The sequence below is a fragment of the Dermacentor silvarum genome, chromosome 1 (assembly GCF_013339745.2).
Source record: "Dermacentor silvarum isolate Dsil-2018 chromosome 1, BIME_Dsil_1.4, whole genome shotgun sequence".
In the NCBI taxonomy this organism is placed as follows: domain Eukaryota; kingdom Metazoa; phylum Arthropoda; class Arachnida; order Ixodida; family Ixodidae; genus Dermacentor; species Dermacentor silvarum.
Window position 1 is genome coordinate 165,380,439 of NC_051154.1, and position 21,934 is coordinate 165,402,372.

General features: G+C 45.3%; 1 protein-coding gene across 1 annotated transcript in view; it reads left to right on the plus strand.

Moving 5' to 3' along the window:
• Positions 1 to 6,622: 6,622 nt before the first annotated feature.
• LOC119436364 (uncharacterized) overlaps positions 6,623 to 21,934 on the plus strand; it is a 38,112-nt gene continuing 22,800 nt past the window's right edge. The window contains exons 1-6 of the mRNA XM_049657211.1: positions 6,623 to 6,707; positions 8,747 to 8,795; positions 12,369 to 12,436; positions 13,461 to 13,559; positions 14,917 to 14,995; positions 21,142 to 21,413. Coding sequence (XP_049513168.1) covers positions 8,748 to 8,795; positions 12,369 to 12,436; positions 13,461 to 13,559; positions 14,917 to 14,995; positions 21,142 to 21,413 — 566 coding nt within the window. The 5' untranslated portion in view covers positions 6,623 to 6,707; position 8,747. The remainder of the gene's footprint in view (positions 6,708 to 8,746; positions 8,796 to 12,368; positions 12,437 to 13,460; positions 13,560 to 14,916; positions 14,996 to 21,141; positions 21,414 to 21,934) is intronic.

Genomic DNA, 21,934 nt, shown 5'->3' on the forward strand with positions numbered 1-21,934 from the left:
TTTGTAAAGCAGCGCGTTTATCTAGGTCAATTACTCACAGGGGACCCTGATCGTGAGAAGGAAACTTACAGAATAAAGTTGGGTTGGAGTGCATACGGCAAGCATTGCCAAATCGTGACTAGGAGCTTACCACTGTTGAAAAGTGTACAATCATTGTGTAGGAAGAACGTGACGGCGGCGAACGAGCCGTGCCGTCGTTCCTACTAAGAAGGCGGCCAGCCGAGCGGAGGCGGCCACGACCAGCGTCTCAAGCTCCTGGAACAACACTGCGCGTGCCGAGCTTGCGCTTCGAGCACACGCTGCATTTCTTTTTATTGTTTACTTCCTTGACAGTCGGCGCGAAGGCACCGGTTGGGAGCGCCGACCAAAGCGCCCCGCGTTGCAGCGTCGGTGGGCGCTACAGGGCTCCCCGCCCAGACGGAACGTCGATGAAGGAAGTGAGAGAAGCCAAGTCGGATCTTTGTACTCCAGCCTGCATCTTAGGTGCACCTGTGGCTGGCGCACGCACAGACGTCCTTGAGGCAAGCGGCTCCGGCAGTGTGGCATTCGCTGTTGGCCTTGCAGGGCTGTCCAATGCGTTTCCGGCGGTGGTCTGTAGCTTGTCGCAGGTCTTGCCGTCCAGCGAGCGGACAAACTCGAGAGCACAGTCGCCGATCAGATGGTCCGTGCAGACGCCGTTCAGCTGGGCGAAGACGCACTGCTCGGAGTAGTCGCAGGGCTAGCCGAGGCCGGTGGCGGTGCGGCAGGTCAGGTGCTTGGACTTAGGCTCACGGGCTCGGATAGCTTGTAGGGGCAGCGGCTCTCGCTTCACGAGGCCCCGCGCGGCTCGCGCTGGGCGTTGCTCGTGCAGGTGTCCTCGAAGATGGAACCAAGTGCGATGGTTGCCTTGGTGACCTGCGCGTCGATAGGGTGGTGCATTGAAGGACGAACTTGCCGTTGTCGGAGGGAAGCCTCTCCAGCTGGTTGATGGTGATCTTGGAGACCTTAACGGGGACGTCGTTCTTCACGGTGCTTAGGGTAGGGCGGTTGATGGAGTTCTCCAGGAGACGGTCGTGTACGGTCCAGGGGATTGTGGCGGAGTACTTGTACAGGCGCGAGAGCTGTGGGCCCCTGGAAGGAGGTTACCAGTGTGCGGGATTGTGCGCGCAGTGGGCTGCGCATCGATGCATCACTCGAGTTTCAGCCGCGCAGGCCGGGTTGTACGTAACCACCTTTGCAGGCTGCAGAGTTGTTCGAAACTAATCCCCGAGGGGGACGGCGGGGTTAGCGGAGCTTCTCCCAAGCGAGCACCCCTGAAGAAAGCCGGGCGTCTGGCCGGGGGTCGCTTGTGCTCGATTTCTATTCCGGTGGGTAACCGGTGGCCGCCTGGATTCGAACCCGCGACCTCCCGCAGCCGAGGCGGACACTCAACGACGAGGTCACGGCTGCGGTGACTTACGGCGCTGCAGCTTTCCAATATCGAACACGGCGCCGGATCATTGGTAGGACTAGTGAGGCTTAGCTGCTGCACGGGCGCCCGATGGAATCGTCCCTCGAGCAGAGCCCGCTGACGGTCCGCATCGTAAGGGGCCGTGGGCCGTAGGCTGTTGGCGTTCCCGAGCCGAAACTCGTCCTCGTAGAAGTCGCCCGAACCATCAGGGCCAGGGTCAGGCCAGTCAGCGCTAGGCGCAGGGACATGATCCGAGGAGTGAGTAGCTGACGTGTCACCGCTCCGCGTGGCCGGCGTGCTGGTACCGTGACCGGCGCTCGCACCGTGGCCGGCGTGCTCGTACCGTGGCCGGCGTTCTCGTACCGTGGCCGGCGTTGGTGAGCGCCGTGGCTTGGTGAGCGCCGTGGCCGGTGCGCGTCCTGGCCGATCACGTCCGGGTCACCATTGTAGGAAGAACGTGACGGCGGCGAACGAGCCGTGCCGTCGTTCCTACTAAGAAGGCGGCCAGCCGAGCGGAGGCGGCCACGACCAGCGTCTCAAGCTCCTGGAACAACACTGCGCGTGCCGAGCTTGCGCTTCGAGCACACGCTGCATTTCTTTTTATTGTTTACTTCCTTGACAGTCGGCGCGAAGGCACCGGTTGGGAGCGCCGACCAAAGCGCCCCGCGTTGCAGCGTCGGTGGGCGCTACAATTGCATTCTACCGGTGCTAACATATGGGGAAGAAACTTGGAAGTTAACAAAGAAGCTCGAGAGCAAGTTAAAGGGACACTAAAGAGAAACCGGAAGTTGAGCTTAAATGGTAGATTATCCTTTCACGATCACAGCCATACCATTCTTACTGCAAACAGATGTTTAATAGGCGAGAAAATAGCGAAAAACTGAAGGATAGGTGCTGACGCCCCTTCGAATTTCCCGCACTACACGTTCTGACGTCGGAGATTACAAATGCAGGCCGGTCGCGATTGGTCGAGAGCGATTTATCGCTGTTAATAAAACGCAAAATGAAATACACCTTAAACGTACATAAACAGCATTTGCCAACTTTTTAAACCGTTTCAAGTGAGGAAGTACAAGTTTAGCACAAAATTAAATAAGAAAAAATGGCATGGCGATACGTCCGGTCGTGATAGTTTCGTTTTTGGTCAATGCATCGTCGCGCGCGCCTGTTCCGCTCTATGGTGTTTGGTTGCGTGTTGCGTGGCTCAAAAAACGTTGACTTCGCGGGAAACAGCCAGAAAATGCCTCGTGTGTGTAATGTTGAGGGTTGTATAAATGGCCCAAGGTGCTTGCTCAGGGGCAGCGGCAGTGTTGACTCGATTGTGTCCTTTCATGTGGTGCCGCGCGGTGAGCCCCGGCTCCCCGGCGTTCGCAATGGCTCAGTGCTCTGCCGATGATAAAACGGCAAAAGAGCCAGAGAAACCGATGGTGTGCTCTGCATTTCTCGCCCTCGGATTATGTGTATAATCCTGCCCTCGAAAAGTATCTTGGCGTGCCCCAGAGGCCAGTCCTTTCTCGAGCAGCTGTTCCCTCAATGCGGCCTTCATCAAACCCCCTTCCGGTGCCCCTGCAGCAGCAAACTGGCGGCTCGGTGAGTGCTGAATGTCATTAAATAAAGCCACGAAATAACCATACCGAGTACGTGCGCAACTTTCTACGCTTGTTCTGTCGGGAACATCGTCGCCTGGCGGACCGGACGCTTCGCCTTCTGTCGACGAAAACGAAGCTCTCCGCCGGCGCGGCCGGCGGCTCACCGCCATCGCACGCGGAAACACCTACCGCTCGAGCACAGAGGATCATTTCGCGCTCCGTTTCACTGAATATCGCTGTAATGCAGTCCTGCTTCCCTGGCGAGCTCTTCGTTGCAAGGTTTAGCTGCAGCAACGGTATCCATCGCGGCGAACGCAAACGCAGCGACCATGCATGTGCCTCGGCCGTTTACGCAAGCGGTGACGTATCATGGCGCATTCTGATTCGCCGAGAGCAATGAAATCTGTGACGACACTGCTTCAGCGCCAAATCTGGGGTGAGAGAAATTGAGGAAGAGATATTTGGTCTTTGTTTACGAATTTCTCCGCTAATAACATGGAGGAAGGAAAAAAACATGGCTAATAACTCATATTTTTGCACCCAACAAAAACTGCATGCATTCCTGAAGGTCCCTCTTTTAATCCAGCTGAACTTCCTGTTTCTCTTTAGTCTCCCTTTAGGGACAGCCCAAATAGCAATGGAATGAAAAATGTTAGGCGAAACGTAAAGAGACAGGAAGAGAGCGGTGGGGATCAGAGAGCAAATGGGGATAATCGATATTCTAATTGACATTAAGAGAAAAAAATGGAGCTGGGCAGGCCATGTAATGCGTAGGATGGATAAGTTACAGAATGGATACTAAAAGCACAGTTGAGGACGGTAGAACACTAGGTGGGGTGATGATGTTAGGAAAATTTGCAGGCGCAAATTGGAATCGGCTAGCGCAAGACGGGGGTAATTGGAGAGCGCAGGGAGAGGCCTTCGTCCTGCAGTGGACATAAATATAGGCTGATGATGATACCGATTATATTATTATTCAGGGCCTCGACCCTAGTCGAAGACACGTTTGTTGTGCAGTTAGATTTTTTTTCTGAAACAAAACAATTATCCTTTAATTAATGTAGCTTTATTCTACCTATCAGATCAGCATTTATTCATTGAAATTATTTTCTACAAATTCTTTATTAACATGTATTTATTCTATCCTTGATTGTAACCTTTTTTTTTTTTAAATTTAACCCTTCAGTTATAACGTCTGACTGCTTGCTGACATACTAGTCTAGGTATTCCAAAATCTTTTTTTTTTTTTTTCATTTACTTTGCGTTTATTTTCGAATAGGGATTTTCTTTACCTACCTACTGCCGCCCGATTCTTGGCCTATCCATACCCTTAGTGGGTACGAGTTATGATAGAGGTTCATCATCATAATCATCTCCGTGCGTCGCAACGCTCGTGACCATGCTCGCGACTGACGCATTGGCGCGTGCAAGGTAAAGCCTTTAGTAGAAGTTAGCGTTCGTTCGAACCTGACCTGCAGTTCAGAGAGCAGCCAAGGTAAGCGTTCGAACCTGTCGTGCAGTTCAGAGAGCAGGGCCGGCATTTCGTAGCGATGCCTTTCCGGTGCTAATGCCTTTTCGCGCTTTGTCAGTGGTCAGAGCGACGGTCCGCTCGCGTTATCAACGGGATCAGCCGGCCGTGAGCGGTAGATGATGACTAACTCATAAGGCATCGCTACAAAATACCGGCCCAGCCAAGGTGAGCGTTCGAACCTGTCGCGCAGTTCAGAAAGCAGCCAAGGTGAGTTAAATGTCAGTTTACGTTAGTTTTAAATTATGATGGAGTTTTACGTGCCAAAACCACGATCTGATTATGAGGCACGCCGTAGTGGGGGTCTCTGGAATAATTTGGACCACCTGCTGGGGTTCTTTAACGTGCACTTAAATCATTCAACAAGATTTGAAAGGAATTGAAGAAAATTGCCAGGAATTGTTAGCATTTAAATTTGTAAGTTACCAGGAGGAGGTTGAGCAAGATTTGCGATGCATTGGAGAAGACTGAAAGGCATCCGGAATGTTGAACAAGTACACGGGGGGGGGGGGGGGGTCGCATTTCGCCCCCATCGAAATACAGCCGCCGTGGCCGGGATTTCATCCTGCGACCTCGCGCTTAGTAGCCCAATACCATAGCCACTAAGCAACCACGGCGTGTGGTTTACCTTAGTTTTAAATAATAAAATAGTATTATCACGGCCGCTGGATAAAAAAAAAAAAAATACGGCATGTTGCGTCAGGCGGGCTGCAATGGGAGCGAGCGATTCGCTGTCGCTTGGTTGGCCCGAACGGCGCTACTTGCGAGGGATGGGACGCGCCGGGTTCCACGGGCGACGGCGTTCCTCACGCTTTTTCTACGCCGTTCCCATACAGCAGTCCTTGACTGGTGGCGCCACGGTGGGTCATGCCGTTTTAGATGCATGCGGCAGGTCGTACCTTTTTTACAGCGGAGCTGTTAAAAGGTTCCCCAGGATCGTGTCCGCGTGTAGAAAAAAAATTACACCATCTTTCCGTAGGGGAACCCTGAGTAGTATGCGAAGCAGCCATGGGGTCGACGCAAGTTCCCATTAGTTTTTGCGTTGACGTTTCCTTTCGGCTTCGCGAGCCCGAAGGTCGGGATCGGCCTGTTGCCGCTGCCGTTTCGTGGGAGCGGCTCGAGCCCTCTTCTCCGCGGCGCTGTCCGTGGCACTCATCGCGGCGTTGCGGGAGGAGAATGAGAGGAGCGGAGCGCGCGCGCGCGCGTCATTATACTGCGAGCTACAGTGGCGCCCCCCAGCGGAGTATGCAGCGCCTACCGTCGCGCGCGGAGCCGCAGGTGTTGCCATTCGTTGCGCAATCCGGAGAGAAGGAATGCCGAAAGGAGAGGATATGAGACAAGGAGAGGAGGGGGAGGAGTATGCGCAGTGCGGGTGTGGACGCCGCACGGCGGATGGATGGAGGGAGGGAGAGAGTGACACGGGGTCGGGGCCACCGCCGATGCCTCTTTCACAAGTGTCGCGATACTCGGGCGGTGGCACGTCCCACCAATCGTTGTGCCCCTTTGTCTTGTGACCTAGCACTGCTATCAGCATTTGCCCTTTTGACTCGCTATGACGTCGGTGTCCTTGCTTTTTGACGAACATGCCGAAGACGCTCAATATAGTCAGTAATGATAATATATAAATTCACTATAGCAGACCCACCATAGTCACAGCTTTGGTGGCTTCCATCTTCACGGTGGTGGAAGGGCTCTGAAATTTTTTTATCCAGAGGCCGTGGTATTATATCCTGACCTCACATGACGTGGAGTGGATGCACACAAAACATTTTCCTACTTGTGCACTGTCTTGTGCCTACACCGTGGAACCGTATTAATTGTTGATCACTTCCGGGGATAAACATCCTCACCTTCCTGACACTGTGATTACACATCACTAGACTGCGTCTTAGCACAGTGTCGGAAACACTGTCGCCTGTAGGCATCTATAATCTTGCGAAAGTATCCCCCAAAGTATCCCCCTCGGGTGTCGTTTGCAATATCCCCCTGTCCTGTGGAAGAGTATACATTGGGCAGACGGGACGCCCCGAGAGCACAGCTTGGCTGTACGCAGCAAAACTGGTGGCCACCTCAATATTCATTGCAGGGGCTGTTGTGGTTGCCAAGCCAAGTTTCGGAGACAGTCTTCCTGTCCAGATAGAAGGACAAACCGGAAAGAGAGGTAATTGAAGCTTATTTTATCGCTAAGATTACTGACAAATGCGTGAGCATGCCTTTGAATTTACTTGCAAAGTAAATCTGTGAATTTCAATTTTTAGATGGTTTGGTTTAATTGACACACAGTGTTTTGTTGTATCATAGCTTCATGTTTGTTTTCCAGTCTCACGCATTAAATTAGTTTACGTATCTGCGCATGTGAGTGATGCGATTCATTTGGTAGACAAGCTTACGGGGGTGGGTGGGTCTCTGATAGGGCTATCATGGGAGCTCTTTATCAGAGTTGTATGGCACGTGTTGACCTGATGTGCATTCATAAAGGCTCGATTTTCTTTTCTGAAAATACAGTTGGAAGTTTGCGCCTGTCCTGTGTACAGTACATCCCTTTCTTTGTCCGTGTTTTTAGTGCTGCCTCGTTGTGTGGTTGTTTGCCATTTGCAAAAGGCTGGGATTAACTGGAGTGTTGACAGCAGTAGAATCATTGTGGGTCACCATCGAGCTGCATGTGGCGGCATCAGAGGTGGTCTGGGCTGTTCCAGCTATACAGAGAACGAAAGGTTTATAGCAAGTTGGCACGCTGCAACTGCCTAGAGCTCATGCACTGGGACACATGCTTGAGACACATATTTGAGTTCATCACATTTTCACTGTGTCACGCACTGTTCATCTCAACTATGGCCACTTTGAGATCCCTTGCATAAGCATATTTGGTTAGAGCCAACATGAAGGCACTGAGTCATTAGAGGGTTACCTGCACTGTGACGATGAGCATTCACTCGTAAGGAAATTTTGTCCTACTGCAACCATAGGAGTGCCATAAGAATTTGCCACCTGTACAGTGTCAGCAAGTTTTCTGCTTTTTCAGGCAAGAGCAGAACTGTAACCTCTCGCATGGCAACAAATGTGCTATGAAGGCGTAGTTGAACATATTTCGTAACACTAAGAACAGCTCAGGATTAACTGTCCTGAGGTAGTTACAGATGACAATCGGGAAGAAGCCTTTTGGCTGGTGCAAGTAGTGCCATATATTTTAAAGAAAAGTTTGAGAACTCGAAAGTGCTAGAAAGGAGGAGTCAGCAGCCAACTTTGCAGTGTTACACTTTGTTGGCATGCAGATCAGTGAGGAAAGCCTAGTGCTCTCTGGGATTCAAGAAAAATTATTTTTGGCCTGCAACTGGTATTGGTTATTTTAAACACCACACATCATTTCAATCTGTGCAAAGGTCCATAACAGTTATTATTGTTAAGAATAAGTTTAATCAGCAGATTTAACATGTTAATGTAATGCAGGCTTTGAGAGATGCTCTGTAGTTCTTGGTTAAGTTTTACTGCTTGGTGTTTTTTTAACATGTGCCCTTTGCTGGGGCTCAAGTTGTTTTGTACTCCTTCCCATCCAAATGCCGCTGCGGCAGCTGTGAAGTGAGCCCTCTGTAGTAACCTCCGCTTGGCAGTGGCTGACGATAAATATAAAGAAGCGCGGTGGAGCAGAATGCACACATGAACAACCTTGTAAAGGTTTGGTAAAAAAAAATTTTTACACTGATTTTTTACTCTTGTCTCTGCCTTGGCTCGTCGTAGCTACAGTGGTGACCCTGTCGAACACGCTGACAGTTTGGGGCGATGGACAACACACAAGCTGCCAGTCATACGGATTCCACAGCTGTCAACACTGCCGTGTCTGCACCTCGAATCGAGTTCCCACCCTTTCTGGCCCACCGGCCCTGACCCCTGCAGGTCAAAGCATGTTTTACTGCGCAATGGATCAAGTCCAGGTCACCACTGTAGATATGGTGAGGCAAGGCAGAGATGAGAACTGAGAGTCAGTGCCAAACATTTTTTTACTGAACCTTTGCAGTGTTGCTTGTACACACATTCTGTGCCACCGCACTTCTTTCTCTTCATCTTCAGTCACTGCCTAGTGTTGGTCACCACATCTCTCTTTCATGCTCAGCAGTGGCACCCCTAACCACCGAGTCACTATGGTGGATGCAGTTATGGTAATGGTAAGAATTTTGGTAATATCTACCCCCCTTTTTTTTGCAGGATGTCGGGTGCAGTTGCCTGGGACAGAGGCCAAATCCAAAGAAGAGAGGTAGGAATGTGTGTGTGTGTTTGATGCATGGTTTAAAGTGTTTTTATAGCGATTTGGTTGGGGGAAGGGTTGGGGGGGGGGGGGGGTATTATTTGTTTCTGTCATGGCTGTTTTGCTTTACTGGAGTTGTGGTTTGCAAGTAAAAATTATTTAAACTTCTATTTTTGTTATTAAAGGAGGTAGTTGACTTGCAAGTATTCACACTCGTGAGGACCATACCTTTATCTGAATTATCTGGAATTTAATAAAAGATGATCCAACAAGTCCTTCCGCTCACTGTATGAACACACATGACCAAAGGATCTCGTATAAAATTGGGCATACAAAAGCAGATAAGGAATACTTGCGAAAAATGTTTGTCATTCACCAGTCTTAAATGTTTAGAAATAAGTTGCCACTAGTTGCCTCATTTGCCAACATATGAGGCTTAAAGGAACAATAGAGAGGAGCATTAAGTTAGGCAAGATTATAAAGTCATTAACGCTAAGTTAGCTATAGGCTAGTTAAGCTTCTGGAATACCAAGATTGTGAGTGGAGGCTTGGCAAGACAGAAAACACATGTAAATAAAAGACAAGTGGTGGCCACACTGTTGTTCCCCCACCAGCACCGACAGTATGTGCTCAAGACTAACTAATCACTTATCAGTTAGGGCGGAGTGAAACTTTGAAAGGTGGTATGGAATAATTGCACTCAGAGGAGTCATGAACATGGTGGTGCTTTTAAATTTCTCTTCATATATATTGCATTAGTTATAGCTGGGCTATCTATAAAGCGAAAAAATTTTTTTTTAATATTACAGTATTTTGTTATTTTAGTTTTTTGACAAATGTGCATTTCTTGTCATAATTATTATTTGCAGAGTTTCAAATTTTGCAAATAACAGGACAATCGTATCCAACACCACTTTTACTATGTAGACAGTAGTATTGTAGGAATATTGAAAAAAGCGTGACTTAGATCCTTCACAGACGTGACATGCTCTCCAAAGAGTGCACACCCCCAGAAACAAACAAAATAGGAGCGCACGAGAATGGCAGAAGCCTCCCTAACGACTATAAGATTCGCTACATCAAAAAAAGAAGGTTGCAAAGCGAGAACTTCTGTCAAATACACACTTTTGTTATGTGATGAACACTTCATACGAAATTGAGAGTGAATTAATGAATTAAATAAGTATTTAAAAAATTTTGCATACTCATGTGTTAAATATTTTTTGAAAGCTAAAGACACGTGCTATCAGAAGAATGCACAATCGGAAAATATTTTGGATCAAACAAAGTCTCACCCCACCTTTCACTAAATTCTAAAAGAACTAAGGGGTCTACCTAGCACATCTTAAATCCCCGTTAAGCATGATAACAACTTAAAATATGTAAAAATATTTGAAAATTTGTGATACCATACTTGTGTATCTGTGTCATGTTTTGGCCATGAAATTCAGAAAGGGGAACCTGGTCTTTCATTTGATCTATAGTAATGTCTTCCTGCCAGATAAACTTAAATGGAATCCTGAAAGTGCGCTTTACAAATCTAAAATGACTTAGCATTGCACTAATGTTACTTTTAATAATGTTACTTTCAATAATGTTACTTTTAGAGTATTTTCTGTGCATGTCATGCTGTAGGCTATCCTCAGTTTTTTTTTTTTAGGAGCTACCTTTGACTGCAAAAGCTACATTATTTTATTAATGCTTCAACCACGGCAGTAGGAATCTTGAATTAAGCAGCCTTAAAAGAATACTGGTAGCATGTGTATCTTACATTTTTGGGGTCATTAGATAGTTGACTCCTCGATTATGGTATGAAGCCAGAGTTCTTCTAGTGTGAGACAAATGCATACCTGCCAACTCTCCCAAATTTTTTTGAAGTTCACGAATTTGGACTTCTATGATTTTACGAGCGTCATATAAAGTTCTCGAAAAATAAATTGTCTTCACAAAAATGTTTCAAAGCTCTTTGAAAAATCGGGTGGTGCAAGTGTGCAAAAAATATACACACAAAAATATTGTGTTGGCACCTGTGCCACCTTGTTGTGTCAGCGCAAGGTGCTCTATAAACCAAAGAGTGCTTGCTTGAACAAGTTTATTCCGACAAGTTCCTCAAGCAGGCAAAATTGGCAGCAGCAAAGCCTCTGAAAAAGTCACTGTGATCTAAAAACACTGTGTTGCCTGTCAATATGTGCTGTCGAATTTTAAATTTGCGGCTGCTTATGTGGTGCATCTAAAGAAAAACTATCATTAATGATGTGTATGCTACAAAATGTGTGTGCTCAGGAAAAACTTCTTTTTTTTAAATGCGTGCTATCCTCCGTCCCTCTTGTCATGTTCACAACATTTTTACGAATCTTGGAAGTACACAGGTTCGCAGGCATGTAATGACTAATGCATCACGTGATCAGCTCAAGATGCATGATAAATCCAACCTGTCTCCCAGCCACAGCTGAAGTCACCGCCATCGGAAGCGGCAATCGTGTGACATCACAAATTAGTGTGTTGTACCTTACCAGTAAGCCCAATATGGTGGTGAGTGCAGGCCACACTGTGAATCCTTGGCCAAATGCTCAGCACACATGTTATCTCCTGTGCTGCCAGATTGGCGATGTCCCTCCCATCCCACTCTGCAGTCTTATGCATTCAACGTGGGATACGCCTAGATTAGACAACCATCTGCAGTTGCTTCTGTGGGTATGCATGGCATTGCCCTCGCCTTCTCCATCCTCATATCCCACTTTGGTAGCAAATGTGTGCTCAACCTTATTATAGTGTGGCCTGCATCACAAGCACCCGGGTGACTGGTGTGTGCTCTAGTGAGCACGACCACATCTGATTGCTGTTTTGTCAAATGTGGCCTGCTTGATGCCTGAAGCCACACTGCACTTGGCACTGATTTTTAACTGACTGCATTAAAGGTGATGTAAATGGTCAAGTTCTTACATACTAGGGGGAATGGGGCTTCATATTTTAATTATTGAACTGGTAGGGTACCCAATGAAAAAGAAAAATGAAAACAAAATCATTTTGGCTTGAGCAAAGAAGATGGGGCTTGCAGCAGTCCATCACTTTAAACAAAATATAACTGGCCAATCTCTAACACTGAGAGACTACTTTGTGACGAATGATTGACACATGCCACATTTGTGTGTGTACACGTGGGTGAGCCTCTGTCTGCTTCATGTCTTTGTATACTATGATACCATTTGTTGCAGATGATGTGGTTGCTGCAAGATACTCACATTCTTGCTTTGTCTTGCCATAGAACCCATTATCAGAAGTCAGTAGCGCACCCAGGATCTCTGCCAGGGGGGGGGTTGACAGTTTGCCAATACCATCTAAACAGCACTAATTTCGATTTCTTCACGGGAAATTGTCAAAAAAAAATGCGCTTTTTGCGAGTGTGCAGACAATTGCGCGTCTTACATCTTAGTTGCAGTACTCAAATGCGTAAGGAAAGAAAAGGGGTTAAACAAAAGGGGGGGTTAAGTCGGCCTCAGGGGGGGGTTACAACCCCCGAATCCCCCCCCGTCGGTGCGCCACTGTCAGAAGTGTCTACACTGTACAATTATTTTGTTACAGTTTCAGATATTGTTGAAAAACCTGGAGCTACTGCACATAGAACCACTACGTGGTGCTGCATTTGATGAGTAAGCACACCTTAACTACTTTTAATATCCTGAAACACATTGTGGTTTTCAGCATGATAATTGTCAAGTTTCTTTGTTCGAGCATTGTAGTGCAATCATTCTATTGGGGACTGAAACTACCAGGTATCTTTTAGTGGTGTATTTGTATTTGATAGTAGTTGTATTCGATTGTACATTTATGTACCTTGTAGCACATCCTATTTCATTCTGCTCTGGAATACACATTTTTGTGTGAGTTTTTATATGAAGAGTTTGGATAATGCAACACTGAATAACTTACGATTCGCTGTAAGCTTATGACTTCATATGCTAGGAGATATACACGCAGTGCCCATTTATGTGCTTTTTTTTTTTTAAATCTTTCAAAAAACTTAAGGTATATACAAGGCTAAAACGGTTTGTCATCCAGTTGCCACCATGTGTGCTGTATCATTTTTGTCCATAGAACACTTCATGATCAGTGTACAAGGTATCAAAACAAAGTTTTGAAGTACAAGACATATAATGTTTGACTTATCCTATGCTCTGTTAATGTGCTTTCGTCCACCTTATGGCCAGAGAGGCTGCAATGTTTTACTGCCGGTTTCTCCCGAGAAGCTTGAAGTTTCAGTGTACACCAAATGTGCTAATGAAGCAAGACTTTTGAGATTTGTATGAGTTAACCAGAACTTGGAGTGATTCAGGCTTGAATTATTTCAAGTATACTGCATTGGACATCAGATCCATAGGGCTGCCAGCGATACTTATTCGTTCACAAGTGCTATTAAAACTGTGTACAGTATGTGGCAGCAAAACGCAGAAAGTAAAGCCAAGTGCGTGTGAGCAGCCCCTTTTGTGACATCCTTTCTTTCTTGCTCATATAATGTATATTTGACACTGGAGCGATTCCGAATTTAGATGTGTGCAAATGATGTATGTTTTAAAGGTTCTTACTGGCCACTCCACATTTACAGAATACTGAATTGCACTTGGGTTGGCCATACATTTCATACAGTTGACTGTTGCTCTTATCCTTCTTAACCAGGAAAGATTTTCGAGGCAAGCATGCTTCGACTACTGTTCAACACGTGCTTCATGGTATCTACTTTTCCTACAACAAGACACAAGCAGAGAAGGCTCTGAAGTAAAATATTTTACTTTACTCAATCATGCAGTGCGATTTGCAAGCTAACTTCACCAAGGTGTCACCTTATCTTAGATACCATATTTGCTTGAATTTATGTTCATATGTGGAAATGAGAAAATTGAATAGTAATAATAATTTTAATGATAGTAATAATATTAAAGTTACTTGAATGAAAGCTGACTGGAATATTATCCATTGTTCTGTGAACAGATGGCTTTATTATTTCATGCACGGAGGCGCGGCCTCCTCAAATTTATTAAACATTTTATTTAGAACCTGTCGTTACAAATAGTACTCATACTTAAAAAAAAGGTAAATGTTGTGTTTTCGCACTTCACTGCTATAATTACACATCTTGGATGCGTTAGATTCAAATGTTGTAAACGATTGCAAAAGGCTCACTATTGTGGCATGACAATACTAATGTCATCACCCACACCAGCATCACATGATTTGTCATCACTTTGTTCACCACACAGTTGACCTCATTTCATTTCTGTCCATTGCTTATGAAATGCACCACTTCAGAAAAGGTCACAAGACGAGTCAAAGCAGAAATGACTTGTCCGTTTTGCCACCTATCCTTGAGGCGCATTCACACCGGCGATGGCAGAGGTCGCGTGACCAACCGCGAATGTTGACCAGGAAGCGAGTCACGGTGACCAATGTTTTTACTGGCAAGCGTGACCTGCTCGTCATTGTGCTGAAGTCTCACGATTGTTGCCGTTTGCATCTGTTCACACTGCCATTGCCACGTAAATTAAGCACCATCATAAACTTATGTCCCGCTCCTGTGCCGCTGATCGGTTCAGTAGGTTTGTGACGGCAGTGTGCAGCTGAAAAATTGAGCAGTGAGCGACTGACCCAAAAGCACTGCTTTTTGACCAAAGCAACCATTTGTGTCCGGTCACTTTGCGACCAACTTGGTCACGCGACCTTTGTGAGTCGTCAGTGCGAATGAGGCCATAATGACATGTTGTGATTGATGAGGTTTAGCTGATGCACTTTCTCAGTCAGCCAACTTGTATAATCATGTGGCTGTTGTCCTTAATCATATTGCCACCACAAATGAATCACGTGAACATGTGATTAATTGATCACGTGTTCACATTGATTGGTCATCTGGTCATGTTAATGGTATAATTGATCATGTGACCACGTTAATCACGTGAACATTGTTAATGTTCACGTGATTAACACTTACAGCTTGTAGAAGTCTCAAGCCCCCGTCATATGACACCTTGAACCACACCCTTAAATCTAAGCCAAGTCTACCTTTGTCTCCAACATTTTGTAACATACGATAAGCTAAGATTTGAATAAATACAGCGTGTTTATGTATGGGTTCACACAGGAACGTATGGCCAGTCAAGCCCGGGGAGCCTGACAAAGAGTTCCGTGGAGTGATTTTCACCTGGATCTCAACGCTGCAGGTAAGTAGCGTGTCCATCATGGAGTGCTTAAATCACTCGTCTCAACTGTGACCAGATACGGCATAAAAATTACGCTGGCTCTGTACTCACCTTCCCCTATTATCAGTAATATGATTTGTGGACAAACCTAATTTCTGGTGCCTTCTTTTATTGGATGTCACCACGATTGGTTCCTAAGGGGAGTCTGTTACTATAGGTATTTGCCACTGTTGCAGTACCTTTTCAATTGCCAAGTCATTTGGGTATATACTTGGACATGTTGGTAAACTGACAACTCAAAATAAAAGGCCATTTGCAGGCAACTATTGCTCATAAACATCAAGCCTTGCTGCGATTGAATGAGGAGTTGGTTTGCCTGTCTGCACTGACAAAGTTACTGTAATGCAGTAGTTATATTGCAGGAAATTAGACATTGAGCAGATAGCATTCATTCGCTCTTGTACTGTAAATTATAAGAGGATTGGCATCGAAAGAATGGGTTGTTTTTGCAGCCTTCACTTCTACAGCAGGGGATTACTAGTGTAGTATAAAGGAATTACTGACTCGTGAAGATGACATGAACATGTCAGTGTGCTTTTACTCTTGTGCCCGTGTTGTCTTTAAGCTGCACAAATACTAATCCAAGATGGTGTACTAACAAGCCTAATTTGCAACTCTGGTCACTGGTATAGGTTTAGTAAAGTTTATACTCAGATTGAATTTGTTCCTATGTTTTATCTCTACCTCATAAATACAATGTTGTCAGAAAAAGTTAGTTGGGTATGGTGGCAAGGATTAAAAAACGGCTGTGCATTATTTCAGTGACAAAGTATACATTAGACATAGTGAACAAGCATTTTTAAGGCCTGCAAATAGTTTCCATTTTCCCTTGTATATTATTCTGAGAAAACAGTACCCAAAGTGATCCAGTAAAAATTTGTTAAGGAAGATATCTATACAATGAGCAATGAGATCAAGTATGCTAAGCTGACATTTTTATGTCACGCAAGTACTGAATATTATGCTAGAGACTCTGCAAGTACTACAGTCCCAGTGAACCACAAATATCCATTGGATGTACCACAAAAGACCAAATATCCAAGACATTTAACGACGTCCAGTTTACATCTATAGTATGTTTGACTAGTACGTGGCAGTCAAGGGTCATCCAGAGGACGTCGAATGTCCTTATGATTTGGACATCTCTTGCACATTCAAAGCTCTCGTGCATTGATCGTACATTGTGCGTTATGAGTAGATGCACGCACTATGCCGCAGAAATACAAGCAAATTGTCTCTAATGCATAACAATGGGAAGCTAGGAGAGCAAAAGCATTTAATCAATTATTTTGCAATTTAGCACTACCTTTGCACGCACTGCTGGAGGTCTAGTAACGTTGCTGCCGGACATTCGCCATATTTTCGCTATGCTTTCGGTCTCGGTCACGTCATTTTCTTTCTCATACAAAGATGCTTTATTTTTCAGTTATATCTATTAGTACATTGTTGAAAATAAGTAACCTTTAACTTGCTGATGTATTACGACAGTTTATAAAGAAAAAAAAAAAAGAAGCTTGAACTCGCAATAGCTTTGACTTCGCATCGCCACTGATATCAATTCAGCAACACGCGCCTCGATGCAAGTGCGCAGCAATGTTCCGCGCGCGAGCAGCATGTGCTTTATTGGTGTCTTTTCGACTTTTGTGCGGTTGACCATGGCCCAAGTACGTATATACTAGGCGGAACTGTACAGTTGCGTGCTGAAATTTAGAGCTGTGCTTCTGACTGCTATTTGTGGTACGTTTGTTTGCCTTGCGGAGCGCTCACGGGAATGTTCTGGAGGCAATGTTTTGATGGTTAATTTTCGCACATGTCTGTATCGCTTGGTTTCCAGCGTTCCTCTTCAAGTGTCAGGGATATTTCTCATTTGCAATGCCTATCTCTAAGTCTCTGGCAGCATTATGTTATGGGCACTATTGTGATCTGAGAAGCTGCCTGACCAAGTTGCCTATCAAGATGAACATTCCATCTCTGGATTCTGCTTGCGTGGAATTTATTTTACCATATATTTTTCAATGCAGCTAGAAAGTACTGGCTTTCTATCTTGAATCCAGTGGCCCCAGAAGCAGGTGCTGGCAAGCAGGCCATGCACTTTTGGTCATTAATTAGTATGTGATACTACCTCTTACTAATCAGTTTTATTCTTTTTAATTGTAATTGTGGCACTGTGCCTACTAATAATTTTGTGCCTACTCGTTACTTGTGTTTTAATAAAGTTTAATTTTCAAGAATCTGTTTTTGATTACGTTTTTTTTTTGATCCGCGTTTAACATGTTTGTATACAGCGAGAACATGTAATGAATAATTTCATACATGTGCATGGCTGGGGGCCAATCATTTTTGTAATAAAGCTTTATCAGTTGTATAAATAAAAAAGTAACATTGGTATGACATTGTGAGTTACACTGGTGTTCTTTACCTAGTGCTTACTGAACTCACTATTTTTCATTTATCCATTGCAGGATTTGTAATGATGCATAATGATCAAAATGCGGATTTACGGTTTTCTTAGCATAGTTTTCGCATTTTGATGAGCGCTAGAACTATATATAAAAGTTGACAGTCACTTTAGCAAACACTGAAGAGGATGAAGGCAGAAGCCTGCGCACTCACGAAGCATTAATTAAATTATTTGTCATTCGCATGCGTTGTTACTTCTATTGTTTTCTCCTACCAAAGTTGCGGGCTCGAGTGCCTTAATTACCTGTGCCTTAATTAACTTCGTCATAATTAACACCAATGGTTGCGGGCTTTACTCCCACCAAAGGTCGAGGGTTTGAGTGCCTTAATTGTATCTGAATTAACTTTGTCTTAATTAACACCAAAAGTCGTGTGTTCGACTTCCACCAAAGTTCGCGAGTTCGAGTGCCTTAATTAACTCTGCCGTAATTAACTTGCCTTAAGTAACTTCGCTCTAATGAACACCCAAGGTAGTGGGTTCGACTCTACCTTCACCATGTCAATTGGAATCCAACTTGGAGATAATTTGGAAATGTGGCCGGTTCGCCCATATCTCCAAGTGGTTTCGACTCCCAACAAAGGCCGTGGGTTAGAGTGTCTCAATTAACTCTATCTTAATGAACTGTGCCTTAATTCGCTTCGACCTAATTAACACCAAAGGTCGAAGGTTCAATCCCCAATTTTGGTGCCATTGAATTTTGGTGCTGCAAAGCTGTATATCGGATTTTTCAACCATTGAGCCATCTAAGGATTTCACCTTAAGTGTTGCAGTTTATATTTTCACGTTCACACGTTAACAAAAAATTTCAAGCAAAGTCACCAGCTACATGCCGACAATGGGGGTAACTGTGCCATTAGTGTGCCTCAGCAGATGTACCATCGAGGACAAATTAAATGCGAACAGCAGAGTGTGTGGCTGAAGCATAACTAAAGGTATACTATGCATGTCGTCGGCCAGTCGTTGTGCACGTGCGTGGGGATGTAGTTCTCAAGGAAGAGTGCAGCGCTGCTCACCCTATTGCGATAAACGTCACCCATACTTTGTCCGAAAGATGTTTTCTCATCTCTCCTCGGGCAGTGCCATACCCACCTGGCAGTACAGTGTTATGGTGACTCGCACCATCGCTACATCTGTAGCGTGATATAGCTGGCATGCACCCAGCTTGCTAACGTGCATTGCTTTGCTTTTGTTACCACCATCAAAGCTGCCAGTGTCTAATCGTAATTTGAATAGCACGAAAAATGTATTGCATTGGATGCGCAACAACAGTGCTATAGCCACCTTAAAAGTAATCGCAGATGGGAATGGCACTGCAATGGCGGGGTGAGAATACAAGCTTCCAACAAAATACAGGTGACGTAATACACACTAGGACAAGCAGCCCCGCACTCCGCATCGAAACCACATGCATGTGTACAATCATCGCTGGCCGACGCCACACACTGTGCTTTTAGTTACGTTTTGGCCACACACTCTGCTGTTCGCATTTCATTTGTATTCAATAGTACATCTACTGTGGCACTCGCAGGTATACAGCTCATTATAGCGTCAGCAGGAAAGATCCACTAGATGTTCTATGGACCTCCTGCGTCCCCAAAAAGAACATCTATTAGAGGTTACTTATGTCCAGCTGCGACATCCGTTCAACGTTAGAGCAACGTGATCTGGATGGGACTTAGATTATCCATGGTACGTATTTGTAACGTTGTTTGGAGAAATATAGATATCTATAGGATGTGTGCAATGTCTCAAACATGATGTTCTATGGACATCTATGGTACATTAATGGTTCACTGGGTACTATTCGGCTATTCAAAACTCCCGTGAGCTGTTGGCTACCTGGTAACACGCAAAACCGTCCGTGCTGCTTAATCAGTGGCCATGCATGCACTTTTCTGCCTTCTGCAGCTGCTTCGCACTACAATCTACCAACACTGCTGACTCTTGCACTCTCCTTCACTTGTGCATAGTTGAGTGTGTTGAAGAGTGTGTGCTATTACACCCAATTGCAGTGTGAACATTGAAGCATGTGGCTTGCAGTATGAGGAGGAAAGGTGCTTCGGTACATGCTATACTAACTGTGACTGCAATAAATAGCTGTACATGCGTAGTTGAGGGGTTTTCCATGTCCTGGGATTGCATATAATAATGACCCATTTTATTTTTCATTCTTTTTCTTCCTTTGTCATTAGTTCAGGTGAAGTCAGGGCAGCCGTTATTGCCAGGGTCAGGCACTCGGCACAACGAACAAGAATATATGACGTTGGCTCGTGTTTTTGGCGATCGCTCTGCTTATCAGTGTATTGTAAAAGTGCCAGCAGTGTGCCAGCAGCAAGCCTTTCATTTCGTACAATGCTTGTTGCTGTATAGGAGCAAAGATGGTGCTCTGCATGCCTCTGAATTTGTATGGCCATTGCTGGATGCCCATGTAAAATTATGTATGGCCATTGCTGGATGCCCATGTAAAGATGTCCTTTTATCAAATATATGGACACTTCAGGGAATTTTTGCCAACGTTGTCGCAGTGGTGTTTCGTGTAAAGTTCAAGTGTGATAAGATACTATCGCGCCCTGCATGCCGTGTGCTTTGAGGGTGAGGAAAAGCGCACGAGGGTAGGCCGAGAAGGATGGTGGTGTGATGTGCACCGTCTTTTTGCACGCCCAGTGTTGGAGGTCATGTGATCATGTGCACAAGGGGAAGCAGGTGAGAGCACGTTCCCTCCTCTAGCCCAGCTGGTGGTTGCACACGGCTGTCCGTGTGGCTGAGCACATACGTGGCCCATGCGCCATACCTTGTTGGCACTCTTGTGAGAGCGAGTGTTTGGGGTCGTCGAGTAAGATCTGTGCATGTTTGCCTGTGCACGTGTGAAGCCATGCTTGTTATATTAATTGGTCTAATGTTTACTGAAATTTATATGGCTGATAAAACTACAAACCTTACATTGTGTAGTTGTCTAATAGATTGCTATCACTATCAATCCTCCGAAACTGCAATTTTTTGTTTTTGTTCTGTTTAGAAGCATTCATTTACTTACAGCAACAGTCATACGAAATCGGAGGCTTGCAGTGTTCAGCTGGAACGCACACTATAGTATGTTGCAAGACCGGTTGCACCATTACAGCTGCATTGGAGAGAGCACTCACCTCACTGATAAACACAAGAAACAAAACAATCTTACGCGATCCTTCAGCTATCCACTGTGCGTTTTTGCATCGGCTTATCTGGTAGTTACTAACAGCACTCCAACCCCTCCCTTTCCTTGCGGCTGTTGTCGGCCAACAACTGCTATAGTGAAGTTACGTATATATTGAAGTAAGTGCTACCCTCCCTTCAGCTTCGTTTAGTGAGGTCCTGCTGGGTTTCAAAGAATGCAGTAGAATTATCACATCACATCTGTTTTTTGAATTTATAGAGAACATTAAAGGGCACACAGAAATGACAAAAAAAATACACCAAATGTTAAAACCCACAAACAAACGTCGGTTGGGACAAGAAAACAGGGCTTGCTTGGCATCTTCTTGAAAGCCGCAGGGGTGGCATAAAGCTTTCAAACTTTTGCTTCAGCATGAAAAGAAATTGCGGGAGCATAAGTTTTTTCAGAAGAATGTGTGTTATTTATCAACACTGTTTTCACTGCTGCTTACAGGAGGACCCCATTGCGGCCCCATTCCTTCAAGGGTTCAATGCAGGTCTACTGCTGCGTCCAGGAACACCACAGTATTTGAGGTTTCTGACTGGGTTGTCCACCTTTGTGCTTCAAGACAGGCTAAAGGATCAGATAGAGCTGGCTGTTGACTTCAGTCATGAAGCTTTGCCTAAAAATGTTATCAAGTTTACCATCCAGGAAAATAAATCCAGATTTGTCACTTTGCATAAGCAACTCAACGAAATTGAAGCAGACTATGCCGAACAAGAAAGGTTGGTCAACATTTGTTACTAAACCACCATTTCTCGCATACGAGTGGCCTGGCCTTAAGACTCCGGCAAAGTGCGCATGTGTTTTCTGAACGTTTCAGAGCAGATGACACAGTAGTGCTCCCCTCCCGCTGATCTTGACATCACACAAGCCATGCCAAAATGATGATCGCTGTTGGTGGGAGGGCCCTAGAGGCAGTGAATTCAAATGAGATTTTTGTGGTAATATATGTGCGGAAAGCACATAAAACGTGTTGTTCATAGATTCCCACATCAAGCTGGCAAGAAGTGGGCATATTGGCAGGAGCAAGAGCATTAAAGGATGCGCAATGCCATGTCTTGATACCAGGTGCTTGGTTTGTAAGAGGGCACGGGAAAGCAGTCGGGCACACTTTCGCAGCTCCCGTATTATTTTGTCCCAGCCTGTACATGCACGACGGTTAGTGAAACATTTTTTTCCAAAGTGGGGGTGCGGGCCTTACATGAGGGAGGGTTATATGAGTAGATACGGTAATTATGACGTC